The sequence below is a fragment of the Calidris pugnax genome, unplaced genomic scaffold, assembly GCF_001431845.1.
Source record: "Calidris pugnax isolate Ruff unplaced genomic scaffold, ASM143184v1 scaffold266, whole genome shotgun sequence".
In the NCBI taxonomy this organism is placed as follows: domain Eukaryota; kingdom Metazoa; phylum Chordata; class Aves; order Charadriiformes; family Scolopacidae; genus Calidris; species Calidris pugnax.
Genome location: NW_015090998.1, coordinates 104,971 through 123,826, shown reverse-complemented (window position 1 = coordinate 123,826; position 18,856 = coordinate 104,971). Strand labels below are relative to the sequence as shown.

Below are 18,856 nucleotides of genomic sequence, written 5' to 3'. Positions count from 1 at the left end.
CGGGAGAAGCCGGAAGTGATGGCTGCCATGGCAACGGTGTACACAGCCGCCGCCGAGGCCTCCCTTCGCCCGGGCCCGGCTGAGGAGGGGGCGCAGGTAGGTGAATCACAGAATCACAGAATCTTCTAGGTTGGAAGGGACCTTAAACATCATCTTGGCCAACCGTCAACCTCACTGACAAAAATAGACACCCACACAACAAACAAGGAGCATCATCACTAAACCAGACCTCCCAGCACTACATCAACCCTGTGATCACAGAATCCCAGAGTGATCTGGGGTTGGAAGGGACCTCTGGAGATCATCTCCTCCAACCCTCTGCCAGAGCAGGTCCACCCAGAGCAGGTCCCACAGGAACCAGCCGGGTTTGGAATGTCTACCTGTGTCAACCCTTTATTTTTAAACTTGACTACTCTATAGCTCACCTTTTTGTAATGAATAATATTATGTTTAATTTTAGGGAGTGCAACATTGTTGATTTTTCCTTTCCCCCCCCCCTCTCTAGTCAGAATGGATGCAGTGGAAAAGAGAGTCCACACGTTTGTGCGAGTCAAGCCAACAGCTGATTTTGCTCAAGATATGATCAAGTTTGGGCCAGACAACAAGGTAGAGAAAAAGGGATGGCAAGTGCAAAAGGTTTGGAATTTGGCTTCAGTTTTTTTTTTCCCTGCAGAAAGGCAGAATTCTTCCATTCCATAGTGTTTTGGTGCGTGTTGATTCGTGTGGTCCTGCTTGTTGTTTTTCTCTGCGCCGACAGTGGCTTGTGGTTTTGTATCAGCACATGTGACTGTAGGAAACACGCTTCTTGTGATGCAGTCACCAGAGAAAATCCTCCAAAGGACTGGGATTCTGACTGATCCTTAAGGAATTCCCAGTGGGAACCACAGTTCCAACCTAAGAGGTCTCCCTGTGGTACAGTCTATTTCTATCCCTCATGATGTAAGTTCCTCTCTTCACCTTCTCTTCATTAACTAAAAATTTTCCTGAGATGCAAGATCACACTCTGAAAGGTAAACAGATTAGTTTAGCCACATTTCCTGTTGTTTTTCTTTTAAATACCCATTACCAGAAAACACCATCCAGGTCAGTAAAATGATATTATTATTTGTGTTCCATTTTCTACTTTCCTTCAAATCTTCAGTGTTTCGGGGAGCTTTTTTTGGACAATAACTGCCGAAACTCTTCGTTGAAGTGATCTTCATCTCTTTTTGGGTTTCAGACCATAGATATCTACATCAAAAAAGATGCCAGGAAAGGAGTTGTAAACAACACGCAGACCGACTGGTCCTTTCGGCTGGATGGTGTCCTTCACAACACCTCCCAGGAGCTGGCCTACGAGACCGTGGCGAAGAAATTGGTGTCCGAAGCTTTAATTGGCTATAATGGTAATTTGCTATTTTTATTATGTTGCCATTAAGTGGAGATTTGATCTGAGGGAGAGATCCTTGTGATGCTCCATCTGAGGAATGCAGAGGTTCCCTCCCGAGTTTTATTCTTTTTGCTTTTGATTCTTTTCTAGGCACGATCATGTGCTACGGGCAAACGGGGGCCGGAAAAACTTACACGATGACGGGAGCGACTGCCGAGTACAAGCATCGAGGAATCATACCCCGGGCCATCCAGCAGGTACTGGATCCCAGTGGGAAAAGAGGCTGGAAGAAATAACAAGGAGTTCTGCTGTATAGTGGTGATGTTTCAGAGCATTGGGATGGTGTTGGCTTGAAACATGCTGGTTTGTGGGTCCCGTTGCTGTACAGAGGCACAATTTGACCACTGCTTTGAGGGGGCAGATCTGCTAATTTTTAGGCAGTGATACTGCAGAACGCTCTCCACTCTCACAAAGACAACAAGCACGCGTGGCATGGGGCTGAGATAACACATACAACCTAAAATAAGATGGGAAGAATTCTGTAGTTACGCTTTATTGTCATTTGCAGACGTTGTTTCTCTTTAATTCTGCTATTTCTTATAAATCAACTAGAATTTGCCGCTTTCCAAATGCCAGCAGGGCCTTCCAGAGTGGTGTTTTCAAAACTACCATGTTGAGACATATTTAAACTCTTGACTTGGCCCTGCCAGCCCTCGTGCAACCACAGTGCAGAATCAGCTACATGCCCGCAGAGGTGTTTATGGCTGCTTGAAAAATTAGAAATATCTTCTCTGGAAAGCCAGAAATAGCTAATAATTCTGTAATTATTCTAATAATTCTAATAATTCTGGCACTGACAAACTCTTTGCCTTTGTGTAGGTCTTCAAAGCGGCTGCACATTCCGTTGATCCGTTCCTCACTGTCCGAATATCCTACCTGGAAATCTACAACGAGACCTTGTTTGACCTTCTGGCCACCGTGGCGAGCAACGGGACCAGTGACATGCAGATGGCTGTAGTGGATTGTCCACAGGGTGTTTATGTCAAGGGCTTGTCTGTACACGCAGTGAGCCACGAGGAAGATGCTCTGAATCTCCTTTTTGAGGCAAGAGGGGAGATGGAGCTGAGATATGGGGAAGAACTTGTTTGGTGGGAGGGTGGTGAGAGCCTGGCCCAGGTTGGGCAGAGAAGCTGTGGCTGCCCCATCCCTGGAGGGGTTCAAGGGCAGGTTGGAGGGGGCTTGGAGCAACCTGGGCTGGTGGGAGGGGTCCGGGGGTGTGACTGGGGGGGCTTTACGGTCCTTTCCACCCAAACCTTCTATCATTTAAAGTGTGGAACCAGTCACTGACCTTCCAGCTCTCAGAGGTCATTGTCCTTTGAGACCCGGGCCGTGAAACCAGTTGACAAATGCATTTTGATTCTGTAGAACCTCCATTTTCCTTTTCTGCCTCCCGGCCTGGCAGCCCAGCTCTGTGACAGACCAGTGCTCCCAACAAGCAATTGCAACATCATTTTCAGTGTTGCTTTCTTTTCCTGTAAGTTGGCATCACAAATCCGTGGCAGCCACAGTTGGGTGAATCTTCTGGGTGACATTTGAATCTTGGGGAGCTCTTTGGTTTTCTAGTCATCAGAAAACTGAAAGAGCCAGGGACATCTTGCCTCTGAAGAAGGTTTGTCCGACTGTTCCTCAAAAAGCCACACATCTGTGAGCTGAGCCCTGAAAGTGAAAATGCAGATTATGTGGTCTCCGGTAAAAGGCATTTTTACAGTAAACAGTGACCTTTACCAACCACAGCGTGAAATGCTTTGAGAGGCCTTTGAGTGAGAAAATAAGGCGAACACGGCGAGCTCCTGCTCTGACTCTTCTAACCAAGAGGCTCTGCAGAGCAAGGAATGAACCCCTGTTTATTTAATTGGGTGGATTTCTAATTTTCCTTTCGTTCTACCACTGCGGACGTTTGAAAACACCAGCTCAACTTTTGCCTTCCTTTGCAGGGTGAGACCAACAGAGTGATAACGGAGCACACGCTGAATAAAAATTCATCCCGGTCCCATTGCATCTTCACTATTTATATTGAGGTAAGAGCTCCAGCGGTTCTTTTACGGACTCAAGTGGTTGAGGATCTTTCATATCTGTTTTATACCGTATGTCAGTTTTGTCTGCTCTTAAGTACAATTTATATTCTTTTCCCTTCCAGTCTCGTTTCAGGGTTTTCTCAGATGGCAAATGTGTTAACTCTAAAATCAACCTCATAGATCTGGCAGGCTCAGAGAGACTGAGCAAGACTGGAGTAAGTACTGGAAGAAATATTTCAGTTCGTGGTGAAGAATCCAGTAGTCAACACGGTGGAGATGAAATGATGGGTTTTCCCCACAACAGAATTCAGCCAGTGGTAAATGGGAGAGACTGGGACCAGTTAAGGCATTGGAGAGCTCTCAGTTGTTTGCTGCTGCTGTGTATAATTTCTAAATCCACATCTGTGTGACTCCCATCCTGCATGTGCCTTCCAACCTGACCCAAATTCAGTTAGTTTATCATTTCTCCACAAAAAAAAAGGCTGGAGCCATTGACTATTGAGACAAAGAGCCCCTGATTTCCCTCTTCACTCCATGAGGGACAGTGCAAATCCCTCACTTCTGGTCCCAGCAGGCAAACTTGAAATTTTCTTAGACCATTAGGGCTCAACAACTGAAAGTTCCTCAGGTCCTGTGTCACATTCTGTATTGATCAGAACAGAAATCCCATCAAATGTATCACTTTGGGAATGAAAACCAGTGGTCCTGGTAGACTTGTAATGAAAAACTGAGGTCTCAAAACTCATTTTCCAGCTGAAGAAAGCTCCAGATCATTGTTTCTGAATGAACTCCCTCCCCTCACAGTCCAGCAGAGTTGTCCCCTCGAGTGAGGAATATGCTCTTTTTGGTCTTCATTGCAGTCTGAAGGGCAGGTTCTGAAAGAAGCCACCTTCATCAACAAGTCTCTCTCCTTCCTTGAGCAAATCGTCATCGCTCTGGCTGATCCCAAGAGGGACCACATCCCCTTCAGGCAGAGCAAACTCACCCACGTGCTCAAGGACTCGCTGGGTAAGAGCTGGGCTTCTCGACAGCCCCAAATACTCTTCCTGGAAAACAGTATTGGTTCAATCAACTTATTAAATCCTAAGATCATAACATATAAGCACATGGAACTCATCATCATTCCAAGGATGTCTGTGTTTCCTCCTCAAATAAAACAGCAGATGCAGGAGATGGTACAAAGCCCCCACAGATCAAACCAGTAGAAATTCACAAAACCTTTGTTGGAATAATTGGAAAAAACTACCACCAAAAAATCCCAGCGTGTTATAAACCTTTTCAGATGCTCCTGCTTTAGCAGATGATGAAACCAAAGCTGTGATGCCTCCTGAATCCAGAGGAAAGGCTTATGCTCTTGGAAAGGCAGCTGGAGGCATAGAATTGTGGAATGGTTTGGGTTAGAAGGGACCTTAAAGATCATCTTATTCCAAACCCCTGCCCTGGGAGGAAAAAGCAGCTGAAAACAGGCTGTGGATGTTTGTGTGGAGTAATGGAAGTCACCAGAAATGAGGGTGATATTTGGGGAGTTCCGAGCACAAGTCTTGCTGTGGATTTTAGGAAAATCAGTGACTGTGTCCCACCAAGTTCCCCGCTATTCGATTTAGGCCAAAGGCTTTTAAAATCCTTGGCTCTGGTTTTCCTGATTTTGGGCTTTCCCACTTTGCATTCCCACCTTCTTCCTGCATCATCACAGCACGAGGAACACGATTTACCTTTATCCTTAAGTCCTCCTGTGCCTCTGTGTTTCTGTGCCCACGGGGGACTTCAGAGGGACAGTTACAAACCGTGCTCTTTGTTGCTGCTTTTTCTCTATTTCAGTCCGCACATAATGTAATACATTCCAGAAAATGAAACAACAAAAACCCCCCAAGTTATATTATTTCCTTTTATTTTTATTTTTATTTTTATTTTTATTTTTTTTCCCAGGGGGAAACTGCAATACTGTCCTAGTGGCAAATATCTGTGGGGAAGCTGTGCATGTAGAAGAGACCGTAAGTTGAACTGATTTCTGCAGAATTAAAGCCTTGTTCCTGCTCCTGTTGCGATTGGCCGTAGCTGGGTTTAAAGAACAGTCTCTGGAGAGCTGTGGCAGGAGGCCCAGAGAAACATCTTGCCTAATTCCTCGCAAACATTGGATGGTCTTATCTCCAAAGGCTCAGAACACAGATTGCTCTCCCCAGCCTGATTTGTGATGCAAACAGAGGAGTGGTGACCGGCCCAGGGGAAAAGAAGAGCTTGAAACAGAGCGGGCACAAGGAGCTAAAAATCTAAGCCCACGGGATAGTGTTAATTATTATTCTTGGTTCAACTCTCTGGCTGGGTTTGAATGGTTCATCACATAACGAGGTCGATGGAATTGCAGCCGTTCACATCTGGCTTTTCAGCTGGTTCAGGAATCAGGAGTGACCTCCCGAGAGTAAGGGGTTTTTTTAACCTGTGAAATAATGAAATTGGTGAAAACCTCCCTGCATGAACCGGATCAACAACCGCTTCCATAACACAGAGGAGGGAACCACTCTGCTCTTTGCCAAGAAAGTTTTCCGTGGCAAAAAAAAAAATGTAAAAGCACAGACACTTGGTGGGCAGTTGTTCTTCAAGGCAGAGTTGTTTTTAATCAAACTGGGAGGGCTGGCTGCCACTCCAGAGGGCTGTGCTGCCACCCAGTGTGACCTGGACAGGCTGGAGAGCTGGGCAGAGAAGAACTTAATGAGGTTCTACAAGGGCAAGTGTAGGGTCCTGCACCTGGGGAGGAAGAACCCCTGGCACCAGTAGAGGTTAGGGGTGGACCTGCTGGAAAGCACTTCTGAGGAGAAGGATCTGGGGGTCCTGGTAGATAGTAAATTATCCATGAGCCAGCAATGTGCCCTTGTGGCCAAGAGGCCAATGGGATCCTGGGCTGCGTAGGGAAGAGTGTGGCCCATAGGTCGAGGGAGGTCATTCTCCACCTCTGCTCTGCACTGGGGAGGCCACAACTGGAATCTTGCCTCCAGTTCTGGGCTCCCCAGTTCAAGAGGGACAGGGAACTACTGGAAAGAGTCCAGCGTAGGGCTACAAAGATGATGGAGGGGTTGGAGCATCTCCCTGGTGAGGAAAGGCTGAGAGAGCTGGGGCTCTTGAGCCTGGAGAAGAGAAGGCTGAGGGGAGACCTTATCAATGCTGACAAGTGTCTAAAGGGTGGGATGAAGGAGGATGGAGCTGGACTCTTTTCAGTGGTTCCCAGTGACAGGACGAGGGGCAACGGGCACAAGCTGGACCATGGGAAGTTCCACTCAAATCTGAGGAAGAACTTCTTTACGGTGAGGGTGATGGAGCCCTGGCAGAGGCTGCCCAGGGAGGGTGTGGAGTCCCCTTCTCTGGAGATCTTCAAGCCCCACCTGGATGCTCCTGAGTGATGTGCTCTGGGCAGCCCTGCTTTGGCAGGGGAGTTGGACTGGATGGGCTCTAGAGGTCCCTTCCAACTCTGACAAAAATTCCGTGATTCCATGATCTCCATGTGTCCCAGTAGCACCAAGAAACTTGGAATATTACTGAGGAGGCAGCTGAAATACTTTGCATCCAGAGGAGGATTTTCAGCCTTGTGAGGGCTTACTCTCCAGATACCACAACTGCAGGAATTGAGCTTGAAGGCCCTTTTGAAGGGTGTGATTTGGAGTTTTTAGGATGGGTTATTTTGCTCAGGAACGGGAGTGGGTGTTTTTGCCATCACAGCTCACACCCAAAGAGCTGCCCAAATGCAGAAGAGAAAAGACAAAAGAGATGATCCGAAGCTGGCTGATGGCAGAGGAATGAGAAATCCTCTACTGCTCCCTGCAGTTGAATAGCTTTTGTATTTCTGCACACTGGGATCTGAGAGGATTAAGTAGTAACAGATGATGAAAATGACATCCTTGCCAATTTCTCCTTCAGTTACTTAAAACCCGTGTTTTTCAGTTGTCTTCTCTTCGTTTTGCTACCAGAATGAAATGGATCACAACGGAGCCCGTCATCAACGAGACGTACGACCCAGAGGTACGTGGAGGAGGGGAATGGAAGATGGCATATTTTCTCAAGGTTCATTAATATTTAGGGTAATGACCTTAAAAACCAGAGGGGAATTTGGGAGTTTAATGAATTACCCCTCATCGGCCAAGCTGATACTCGCTGAATTTAGGTAGATGATAAAATGGATTAGTATTAAATTATTTCCGTTGGTATTTAATTCAAGTTACCTTGAATATGCAGTCATGTGGTAATTCTTTCAACTGCATATGTTGGATTCCTTAATTTTTGTGATAAGATTCACCTCTTAACAGTGATTTTTTTTGTGGTGGTCTCCTCCCCTGGTACGTGGGGAAATCGTCTCCGGTCCCACCTGCAGCTTTACACAGTGTTATCCCCGTTGCTGCTGGTTTTTGCCACAAATACGAAACTTGTCTCCACAAGAAAATAATTTAAATAAAATGATCACAGTATTTTAGATGTCCTGAGTGCACTTTTGCAGCTGAAACAGAGCTGGCAGCAATAAATGCTCTGTGAATTACCGATAGCCTGAAGAAGAAGAAGTTTAGAATGATCCATAACACGTGGTGTGTGAGGACCCTGCTGTATTTCACTGGCAAATGGTGAAACAGCTGGGGCAGTTTCCTCCAACAGCTTCCAGAAGCAGCTCTTTTCTTCTTTAGTCCCTTTCCTTTTTTGTTGAGATGTGGGGAGTGGAAAAGAATAGCCCCAAGAGTCCTGTTTAAGGGAAGCTTTGATGCTCAACAGGTTGTGGGGAGTGGAAAAGAATAGCCCCAAGAGTAGCTTTGATGCTCAACAGGTCGCTTCAAAAGCAGCTCAGTGTCAACCCCCACAGATTTGTGTCCCCACACTGTTCTGGAAACACATGTTAAATAGTGAATGCTTGAAGATATTCCATGTTATGGAGAAATCCAACCAAACACATCGCAGGAGACTCCCTCCTCTATTATGTCAGAACTCAGTAAGGGACAGAGTGGAGACCCTCAGACTTCTTGCCTTTCAGCATAATACCTCATAGTCCAGAACTTGATGGTCCTTACAGTAGCCAGATCAGGAAAGCACCAAATTAAAAACCAGGTGGCCTTTCTTCTGGTGGCTTGGGCTGGCTCTGCAGGCGGTACCCACAGGGCACAACAGAAGCCTTCTTGCTGGAAGCTCCTCAAAGGAGAAACCATTGCCAGACACACAGCTTCAGGGATGCAAACCTGACAGCAGAGCCCAGGGGAGCTGGTGCACAGCTGTGATGTTCTCTAGCAGCCGCTTCAATGCTGCTTTTCAGCAGTTTTTTTCCTCTGGTAGCATTTAATGATTTGCTCACCTTTTTTTTCTTTCTTTTGTTTTCCCTCCTAGGGGACAGTGAAAGCTTTGGAGAAGGAGATTTTTCTTCTGAAGCAGGAACTGGCCAGGCACAACAGCTTGGTAAGGAACAGGCTGCGCCATCTTAGGTGGGACCTAATTAAAGCTTTGTCACAATCTTTATTTTTAAGTTAATTCAATGTCCAATGTGATTGGGTTCTCCCTTCTGCTTCCAGCACTGTCTTTTGGGGTTTAGGTGAAGCTCTGCAGATCCCATGAAGTGAGGCTGTGGTGTAGCTTCAATCCCCACCCCTAGATGTTTCTTTCAAGCTCTTGAAGCCCTCTTCTTCTTTGGTTGAAATGTGAAGGGGAACACTTTGCTTTCAGCGCGCTCCCAAGACCTGCCCACCCAGACGATGAGAAATCCCAATCAGAAATGAAACCTAAGGCTTCTCTGGGCACAATAGAGCCATGTCAGTACTTGATTAGCTTTTTGTAGTCACTGATACTCAATTGTTCACCTTTTTTTCTCAGATAAATCGTTCTTTGGTGAATTACGACCCTCTGACAAACGTCCAGATAGCAGAGATTAAGTCTCAAGTCCATAAATATCTAACAGGAGACATTGATGAAATTGATGTAAGTAGCTTTCTAGCAGAAAAGGACTTAAATACTGATTCCATCCCATTTTACTCCAAGACAGAAGCGATGACAATGCCTTCTGAAGAGGCTGTCTTTAACCCTAAAGGTGCTACAGAGTTGTGATTTCTTTTTTTTTTTTTTTTCTTAAGGGCTGTGTCCTTGTTTTCATTCAATTTTTTGCTTTTCTTGGAAGCTTGAGGAGACTTTTCCTCAGTCCTGAAACTCTTTGAGTTGGTCTATTTGGAACCTCTTTAAAGAATTTAAAGTTTGGACAGGGCTTTGAGCAACCTGGTCTAGTGGGAGGTGTCCCTGCCCGTGGCAGGGGGTTGGAACTGGATGATTATCTTCTCTCAAAGTCCCCATTTTCTCCCTCCAGCGGGCAGGAGTGCAGTGGGAAATGTTCTTATGTGAAGGTGTGTTTTACCTGGGCTGCTAAATGTGATGTGGTGGGAGTGAAGCAGGGAAGGTAGAGAAGGACTAAGGAGTTTCACCCAGGGAAGGATATCTCCAGTGGCATTGAAAAGTCTTTTAGAGGGTTGAAAACAGAGATAGTTCATTTCATAGCTTATGGAATCATAGGATCATAGAGTGGTTTGGGTTGGAAGGGACCTTAAAGCCCACCCAGTGCCACCCCCTGCCCTGGGCAGGGACACCTCCCACCACACCAGGTTGCTCCAAGCCCCCTCCAACCTGCCCTTGAACCCCTCCAGGGATGGGGCAGCCACAGCTTCTCTGGCCAACCTGGGCCAGGCTCTCCCCACCCTCCCACCAAACAAGTTCTTCCCCACAGCTCAGCTCCATCTCCCCTCTTGCAGGGTCAAACCCTTCCCCCTCCTCCTAGGGCTCCCCTCCCTCATCCAGAGTCCCTCCCCAGCTTTCCTGGAGCCCCTTGAGGGACTGGAAGGGGCTCCAAGGTCTCCCTGGAGCCTTCTCTTCTCCAGGCTGAACCCTCCCAACTCTCTCAGCCCCCCTCACACCAGTGGGGCTCCAGTCCTCGTGGCATCTTTGTGGCCCTCTGCTGGAAGGGGCTCCAGTCCTCGTGGCATCTTTGTGGTCCTCTGCTGGACCTGTCCATGTCTCTCCTGTGCTGACAACTCCAAAACTGGACACAGTGCTCCAGGTGGGGTCTCACGAGTGCCTGGTCCAGTCTTTTGGACCTTGGGAGCACTGAGTGCTGATTTCTGCTCAGTTCCAAGTACCCAGAGTCCTCAAAATGGGAAATACTGGAATCAGTGCAGCTGACCACAGCACAGAAATTATTGTATCTTACCTGTGTCTTCATCTCTTCCTCAGATAGTGAACATCAGGCAAGTCCAGGAGGTATTTAAGGAGTTCAAACTGGTTGTAAGGTAAGATATCCAAGGTGGACATTCCAAACCCGCCTGGACACGTTCCTGTGGGACCTGCTCTGGGTGGACCTGCTCTGGCAGAGGGTTGGAGGAGATGATCTCCAGAGGTCCCTTCCAAACCCATGTCATTCTGGGATTGTGTGAAGTTTACAATGGTTATGGGGAAGAATAGAAGGAGCAAGGTGGGGTGTTTGGAAAGGAGGTCACAGGTGAAGGATGGTTTTCTTTGGAAAGCTGATATCAGCAGATAGTACAGGTTTTGACAGATGAAATTGTCCTCCTTGGACACAAAGGTAAAGGGCTGTTTTCTCCTCTAGTCAACAGGAGCATGAAGTGGAGGCCAGATTGCGAAGCAAGTACGCTCTGATAGACAAAAATGACTTTGTTACCATTGCTGCTCTTCAGAAGGTAAAAGCAACATTCATATCATCAGAGGAGTAGGCCCCTTATCTGAACAGAATCATTTATTAAATGGGAATGAAGAAAATATAAACTAGAAGGGGACCTGTCTGTCAATCAGTTGTAGAAGGTGGCGTCGGGTCACCTGCCTCTGCTGAGATCCCTCTTTTAATCCTTGTCATTTCTGGAGCAAAGTAAATGTATCGTGTATTAACCATAAATACAGATGTGGACTCTAAATTACAGTTTATAATCTATTTTTCATTACTTCTTTCCACCTGTGAAATATTTCCTCTCTGAAGTGGTTATTTCCTTGCCTTGATTTTACCTGGTCCAGCAGATAAAATAACCATTATCTGTTTGGCAGAGTCATCTCTAAGTGATAGACTTAAATCCTGTGGCTTCACTGGAGATGCTTTGAATTTTTTGGGTGAGATACACGAGGGAAAATGCAAAATATTTGGAAATAGGAAATATAATTCTTGTCTGTATCTTCCCTGAATGAAGACTTTTGAGGGTGCTTTTATTTCTCTGGCACCAGACCCAACTTATTCTCCCTCTAAAGTGGCTGGAGTATTTGGCATATGAATTTGAGGATAATTTTGGCCCTATGTTAGTTTTCACTTCATTCTTCTAGACGTGTTTCTCTGAAATCCTTGGTAGTGCACAGAGATTTCTGGATTATATTGGACAACGTATTGTCTTATTTCTTCCTATTTCCAGGAAGGTGTGGTTGATGTGGGTGGCCATTTGGCAGAGGAAGAGGAGGAACAGGCTTCTAGGACTAGAACTGCTTCTTTTTCCTCCAGACAAGGTGGGAAGAGGAAACCCAGGAAAGGCAGCGAGCAGCCCAAGTGAGTTAAGCAGCTGCTTTGTGGTCTTTGCTACACAAGGCAGTCCCTCTACTCTAGAAAGTAAGGATTTGTGAGAACAAGGCTGATCTTATCCATTTCACTAGATATTTCACTGCAAACTTTGGTAGAAGCAGCATCATCAAACCGCTCGTTTTTGAATCCAGCACCTGCAGGACGTTTTGCTTCCAGCTTCCTATTATTAAGACATTAATTAATCTGGTTCATCTTTTCCCCCCCCTGTCAGGAAGGAAGGAATCGGGAACTCCCTTTCGGTGAGAGATCTGGTTGGTATTTTACCATCCAAAAGCCAGGGAAGAGTTTCCACCAAGGATCTGGATGTGAAAGAGGGAGCAAGGAACCAGGATACAGCGAGTGTTGAGGCAGAGCTCTCACAGCCAGCTCCCGTGGAGGTTCCCCAGCGGCCCAGGTAAGCTTTTCCTGCAAAGGAGTATTATCTTTGCCAGAGGGTGGTTTACAGAATCTTCTAAAAGTGCAGTTTTCCCCAGCATTGGAAGAGGAATTAGCCCCGTGGCACTCAACCCAGGATAACTCCTGAAGAACCTCAGCGTGTTGTCATGTTCCTCCGTGTCCTCTGCCTGCCTTTTCCTGTTCCTTGGAAAAGTCCCGTGGCTGCTGCAGCTGTGGAGCTGGCAACGCCGGGGCTGTGGCAATCTGCCCAGTGGCCCTTGTTTACAGCGGTTTGCCAGTGATTTGGCAGGGAAAGGACTTCTCAGGCAGCCTTTGAGGCGTTTGAAAATGCCCTTAAGAGGTCAATCGGGGGAAGGCAGTAGCTGGAGTTTTGCTTTGAGCGGTCTAGACTGAGGAACGTGGAGATTTGGAGCTACTTTCTGCTACTGGATCCAGCCCGCTCATGGAGCAGCGTCCTTGGGAGCGTGACGTTCTCCTGAGGGACTTCTCCTTTTGCCCAGCGTGGTTTGTGATGAAGTAAGAGCTGGTCGGTCTCTTTTCTCAAGTCACAGGCGACAGGACAAGAGGAAATGGCCTCAAGTTGCACCAGGGGAGGTTCAGGCTGGATATTAGGAAAAATTTTTTCACTGAAAGGGTCATCAGGCATTGGAATGGGCTGCCCAGGGAGGTGGTTGAGGCACCATCCCTGGAGGTGTTCAAAAGCCGGGTTGATGTAGTGCTGGGAGGTCTGGTTTAGTGATGATGCTCCTTGTTTGTTGTGGGGGTGTCTATTTTTGTCAGTTAGGTTGACGGTTGGCCAAGATGATCTTTAAGGTCCCTTCCAACCTAGAAGATTCTGTGATTCTGTTGAGCTGTTCCTTGGGGGGGGACACGGGGGACGTTTGCAACAAAGCCATTTCGTAGAAAAGTCACGATCGACACACGCTGCTTCGAGTTCAGTCTTTCTAAAGAGACAAGACTTCCAAACCGCGGGCGGCAGCGTGGTGGAGCCGGCCAATGCACGCAGCTGTGGGCTCTGGTTGGCAGAGGTGACTGGTCCATATTGGGATCCAGCAGGGAAAGAGCAAAGAGACGCTTCTGTTTAACAATAGAAGGGAACAATATCCATTATTTTTCTGGAAAATCAGACCATTAACGGTCCGCTTTCCCAGGAAGCCTCAATTCTGAGGCGTCTCCTGAGGAATGTGGTTTTTATGTAAATAACTCTTTCTTCTGGGAGTGGGGGAAGGAGGGTATGAAGGTGGGCGCGGAGACGGTACCAGGGTGCAGCTGGCACAGCCAGATCCTCAAAAACTAGGGCCTAGAAGACAAATCATATGAAGAGCGGCTGAAGGAGCTGGGGCTGTTTAGTATGAGGAAGAGGAGGCTGAGGGGAGACCTCATCACTCTCTACAACTTCATGAAAGGACACTGTAGAGAGGTTGGTGCTGGTCTCTTCTCACAGGTAATTAGTGACAGAACGAGAGGGAACGGCTTCAAGCTCCAACAGGGGAGGTTTAGATTGAACATTAGGAAGGAATTTTTCACCCAAAGAGTGGTCGGGCATTGGAACAGGCTGCCCAGGGAGGGGGTGGAGTCCCCATCCCTGGCTGTGTTTAAGGGCCGTTTAGATGCAGTGCTGAGGGACATGGTGTAGGGGAGGACTTTGTAGAGTAGGGGAGATGGTTGGACTCGATGATCCCAAGGGTCTCTTCCAACCTCAATGATTCTATGATTCTATGATTCTAACTGAAATACCAGCCCCAAACTTCAGCTACGGCTGCTCCCAGGAGCTGTGTCACGCTGTAGGGCAGACCTGACCTCCCCACATATGTCTGTGTTTTCTTGGACTTCCCTTGCAGCTCCCCTCCCTCCAAGCTGGTGGCATTTGAACAGTTTAAAGAGGAAGGTGGGAGTGAGATCAACCGGATCTTCAAAGAGAACAAAAGCATCCTCCTCGCCAGGAAGAGGAGAAGCAGCGCGGTGGCGCAGAGGGTCAACTTCATCAAGCGGGAGATAGAGAGCATCAGGAAGACTCTGGAGGCTCAGAAGCAGGAGAGGTGGCAGCAGGGTAAGTTGCTGTGCAGAGACCAGCCAGTGAGAACGTGACAGAAGGCAGGAACCACTGGTTTCAAAGCAATTCTGGTGGTGAGGCCACCAGACCACCCCTGGGGCAACAGGACAGGCCAGGCTTTAGACTTCTGGTGGTGAGGCCACCAGACCACCCCTGCTGCCTGCCGGGGCAACGGGACAGGCCGGGCTTTAGGTCCCAGCTCTGCAGAATCATAGAATCATGGAATTGTCCAGGTTGGGAGGGAACTTTTAGATCATCGAATCCAATCATCAACCCAACAGTGATAAAACCCACCACTGACCCATGTCCCTCAGCACCACGTCTGCCTGGCTTTTAAATCCTTCCAGGGATGATGACCCCTCCACTGCCCTGGGCAGCCTCTGCCAACACTGGACAACCCTCTCCAGGAAGAAATTTTTCCCAATCTCCATCCTAAACCTCCCCTGGTGCAACCTGAAGCCATTTCTTCTTGTCCCATCACCTGTTCCCTGGGAGAAGAGACTGACCCCCCCGGCTACACCCTCCTTTCAGGGAGTTGGAGAGAGCAAGAAGGTCTCCCCTCAGCCTCCTTTTCTCCAGGCTGAACACCCCCAGGTCCCTCAGCCACTCCTCAGAAGTTCTCCAGACCCTTCTCCTTGGTCTCCAGACCCCTCACCAGCTCCGTTGCCCTTCTCTGGACACGCTCCAGCCCCTCAATTTCTTTCTTGGCTTGAGACTACATTAGTAGGGTCTATGATTAAATTAGAGACCCGCTCCAGTCCCTCAATGTCTTTCTTGGCGTGAGGGGTCTATGATCAGATTAGGGTCTGTGATTAGATTAGGGTCTATGAAAGTCAAAATACCAAACTCCAAGGTACTAGAGGGAAAAAAATGGGCTAAGTGCCTTCCTCCTTCACTGCAGCAAGATGTTTATTAGGTGGAATATGCCTGGATGAGACTAGGAAGTGTGTCAGGTTTCCTGTTCTCCGCGGCAGGACTCCCAGGAGTCGGTGTTATTGAGTTCTGCAGAGGAGAAACGCCTCTGGGCACGGAGAGAAAGCTGAAACAAATGGCTTTAATAGCAGAGTCCTCTGCCTGGGATGGGGAGGAAGTAGCAGTGGTGTTCCTCGCAAGGAGGACAGCAGAATGACTCTGTTCTGTGAAACGACAGCCTTAATTATTGCCAGGCAATTAGCAGGAAATAAGAGGGAATGGGAGAGGAAAGAAATGGCCACCAGCAAGCGGTGAATGAGGGCTGGAGAGTCAGAGCCAGTGTCAATGCTGCTCTACTGGCTTCCATTGCTCTTCCTCCAGAGAGACTTCTGTGACCATGCTCTGCAAGAGGCCTCTTCCCAGAGGGTCTGATCCTGTAAACCCAAAGTTATTCTGGTTAAATGATGAGCAAATCACCTTGAATCCATATCCACGTGAGGGTCTGTCTTTTCATGGACATTGCTTCTCTTGGGCCTTTGCTTTTTATGATGACACCTCCTGACTGGTGGTTTATTGTGGGTGCTGGAAAGTGATTGAGGAAAACTGATTTGAGGGAAACCAAGGAAGACATTTCTAGAAGGGAAGTAGCACTGGTTTAACTGTCCCCAAAGGACTGACCAGCCCTCCCTTTGTCTCAAAAACCCTTGCCATGGCCACCCAGGAGCCATAAAAGCTCTAGGTGATACCCTCCAGCAGGCTGCAATGTGGGTGTCTTTCTGCAGAGCCCGGTCCTTCCTCTTCATCAGCGCGTGTCCCCGCTCCGGGAGGACTGAGATCTGAGTAGGTTCAAGAGTTGAGTGGTGATTTCTGCCCCACACCACTCCAACGCCGTATTTATTTGTAGAAAGCATGTCTAAGGAAATGTCAACTGTGTGGTTAACCTCAGCATAAGTGGGTAACTACCGTGTGGTTCGAAGCATAATGACTGTTCTTCGTCCCTCTCCACCCTCAGAAGAAACCTTGGTTTCCTTTTCTTACCCTCCAGGGGAGTACGTGGATGACAAAGGACAGATCATCATTGACGAGGAGGAGTTTTCACTCATCATGAAGCTGAAGGACCTGAAGGAGGAGTACAGGTCTGGTTACACTGAACTGCAGGACCTGAAGGCAGAAATCCAGTACTGCCAGCATCTGGTGGACCAGTGTCGGAACAAACTCATCTCAGGTACTGGGGACCAGGGTGGTACCCTCTCTGGGTTATTTTAATTAATTAATTAAGAAATTAAGGGGCTGGAGCATGTCCAGAGCCCCCAGTTTGGCTGGGATCCTCGAGAGCAGCTCAGTGCTGAAACACTCCACAGACATAGTGCATATAAACCAAGCCCTGTCATCCTCTGTTTTTGCCTTCCAGACTTGTTTTTTAATTGATTATTGGGTTTTTTGGTGGTTTTCTTTTTTGGACATAACACCGAATTGCTGCAGATTCCTTTGGTGGGAGGGTGGTGAGAGCCTGGCCCAGGTTGGCCAGAGAAGCTGTGGCTGCCCCATCCCTGGAGGGGTTCAAGGGCAGGTTGGAGGGGGCTTGGAGCAACCTGGGCTGGTGGGAGGTGTCCCTGCCCAGGGCAGGGGGTGGCACTGGGGGGGCTTTAAGGTCCTTTCCAACCCAAACCATTCTATGATTCTGATTCTCTCTCTCAGATATCTCATACCATAGAATCACAGAATGGTTTGGGTGGGAAGGGACCTTGATCAATCCACTTGATGTGATGCTGGGGGTAAAAGCCTTTCACAATGGGGTTGAAAACACCACTCCCCCTGATAGCCCTGGTTCTCACCCTGGATTTCATGGAATAGATGTGGCAGCTGAGGATCTGCACTGGGCCAGGGCTTTGGCTCTGCATTGCAGATGCCTCCTCTGGACCCCCGTGAGATCAGCATTACTCAGGTTCCAGCAAGGGCCCCTCGGCAGGAAACCCACTTTGGTGATTTTAGCGTGTTCTTCACGAGCACCACCCTCCTGGTGATGAGTCACATCTCTGCTCGGGGTGATCCCTGCACATTTGGGGTGTGCTCTGCTGCAGGACGCTCAGTTTGAGGCTGTGGCCACAGGAGCACAGTCCTGCTCTCTCCCCAGATTTGTCCTGTAGGATGGAAAACAGGAGGTGTAGGAATGCCAGAGTCCCAAATGTTTGGATGCCGTGCACATGGCAACACTTTTATGTTCTACAAACTCCCCAGAGCACAACTTGTATCCGTTCTTGCATCCCATGCCAAAAAAAATGCCTGGCTTCCAGGGGATAGATGGGGCCAAAGCGTAATTGGGTGGAAACTCTGCCACTGGTTTGCTTTTTCCCCCAGGGTCTGGCATTTTTCGGGTGCTCCAGCTGTTTGTTTAAACACACGGCCATGGCCTCATCCACCATCTGTGTCAGCCCAGAGAGAAAAGGTCACCTCAGAGCTAAAACTGGGGTGAAAAGGCGGTGGTGTTGCATCATTTCAGCCCTGCCAAGCCAGAGCAGGGCTCTGGGTTTGACCTTGTTTGTCCTTCACGACTCCCAGGAGAGAAAACAGCCCCGTTCCTGGGGTCACTGTGGTGACACTGCCTTCTCCAGGGGCTCTCCTGCTCCGTGGGGGAATGTTCCAGAAGACCAGAGGAGAGCACAGCCTCCTTGCAGCCGGACAAGATGATCTTTAAGGTCCCTTCCAACCTAGAAGATTGATTCTGTGATTCTGTGATCTGGGAAATGCCCAGGATTAATAAGGACGGAATTCCTGCTGCGTGGCGGCACCTGCCGTGTGTCCTCACTGGTTATTACGGGATGGAAAGCGCTTCTGTAGCATTTGGAATGGAAATCTGACCCCCCCAAAATGTGCTGACCGCTCAAAATGGCCAGCTCCAAGCTGGCTGGCTCGGTGTCCCCGGGATGCAGGAGCAGTGCCATCTCGTGGCCACCCACCTTCTGGCCTCCACAAGCCCCAGGGGACTGTCCCCAAGACCAGCCACCACCTCCCAGGCAGTGAGGACGGGCAGCAACACAGCTAAGAGTGCCCTGGCCTTTATAACCAACTTTTCCAAGAGTTTGAAACTCGGGAGCATGGAGTTCTGAGGTCCCATCTGAGAGTTTAAGAGCACTGAGGTCCCCTCTGACCCACAGGTGGGGAGCCAGAAGCAGCCCCCAATTTGTCTCAAGGGCGACAAAGCTGGTGAGGGGTCTGGAGAATAAGTCTTATGAGGAGAGGCTGAGGGAATGGGGGTGTTCAGCCTGGAGAAGAGGAGGCTGAGGGGAGACCTTATTGCTCTCTCCAACTCCCTGAAAGGAGGGTGTAGAGAGGTGGGGGTCGGTCTCTTCTCTCAAGTCACAGGCGACAGGACGAGAGGAAATGGCCTCAAGTTGCCCCAGGGGAGGTTCAGGCTGGATATTAAGAAAAATTTTTTCACTGAAAGGGTTCTCAGCCATTGGAATGGGCTGCCCAGGGAG

At 48.4% G+C, this 18,856-nt stretch overlaps 1 protein-coding gene across 1 annotated transcript in view; it reads left to right on the top strand.

The window, feature by feature from the left end:
- Positions 1–20: 20 nt before the first annotated feature.
- The window catches only part of KIF9 (kinesin family member 9), a 22,527-nt gene continuing 3,691 nt past the window's right edge, over positions 21–18,856 (top strand). The window contains exons 1-18 of the mRNA XM_014955477.1: positions 21–96; positions 506–606; positions 1,220–1,385; positions 1,520–1,626; positions 2,249–2,473; positions 3,364–3,447; positions 3,567–3,659; positions 4,305–4,452; positions 5,371–5,435; positions 7,375–7,452; positions 8,794–8,862; positions 9,274–9,378; positions 10,675–10,730; positions 11,048–11,138; positions 11,853–11,983; positions 12,228–12,410; positions 14,254–14,462; positions 16,423–16,602. Of these exons, the coding sequence (XP_014810963.1) occupies positions 511–606; positions 1,220–1,385; positions 1,520–1,626; positions 2,249–2,473; positions 3,364–3,447; positions 3,567–3,659; positions 4,305–4,452; positions 5,371–5,435; positions 7,375–7,452; positions 8,794–8,862; positions 9,274–9,378; positions 10,675–10,730; positions 11,048–11,138; positions 11,853–11,983; positions 12,228–12,410; positions 14,254–14,462; positions 16,423–16,602 (2,086 nt within the window). The 5' untranslated portion in view covers positions 21–96; positions 506–510. The remainder of the gene's footprint in view (positions 97–505; positions 607–1,219; positions 1,386–1,519; positions 1,627–2,248; positions 2,474–3,363; positions 3,448–3,566; positions 3,660–4,304; positions 4,453–5,370; positions 5,436–7,374; positions 7,453–8,793; positions 8,863–9,273; positions 9,379–10,674; positions 10,731–11,047; positions 11,139–11,852; positions 11,984–12,227; positions 12,411–14,253; positions 14,463–16,422; positions 16,603–18,856) is intronic.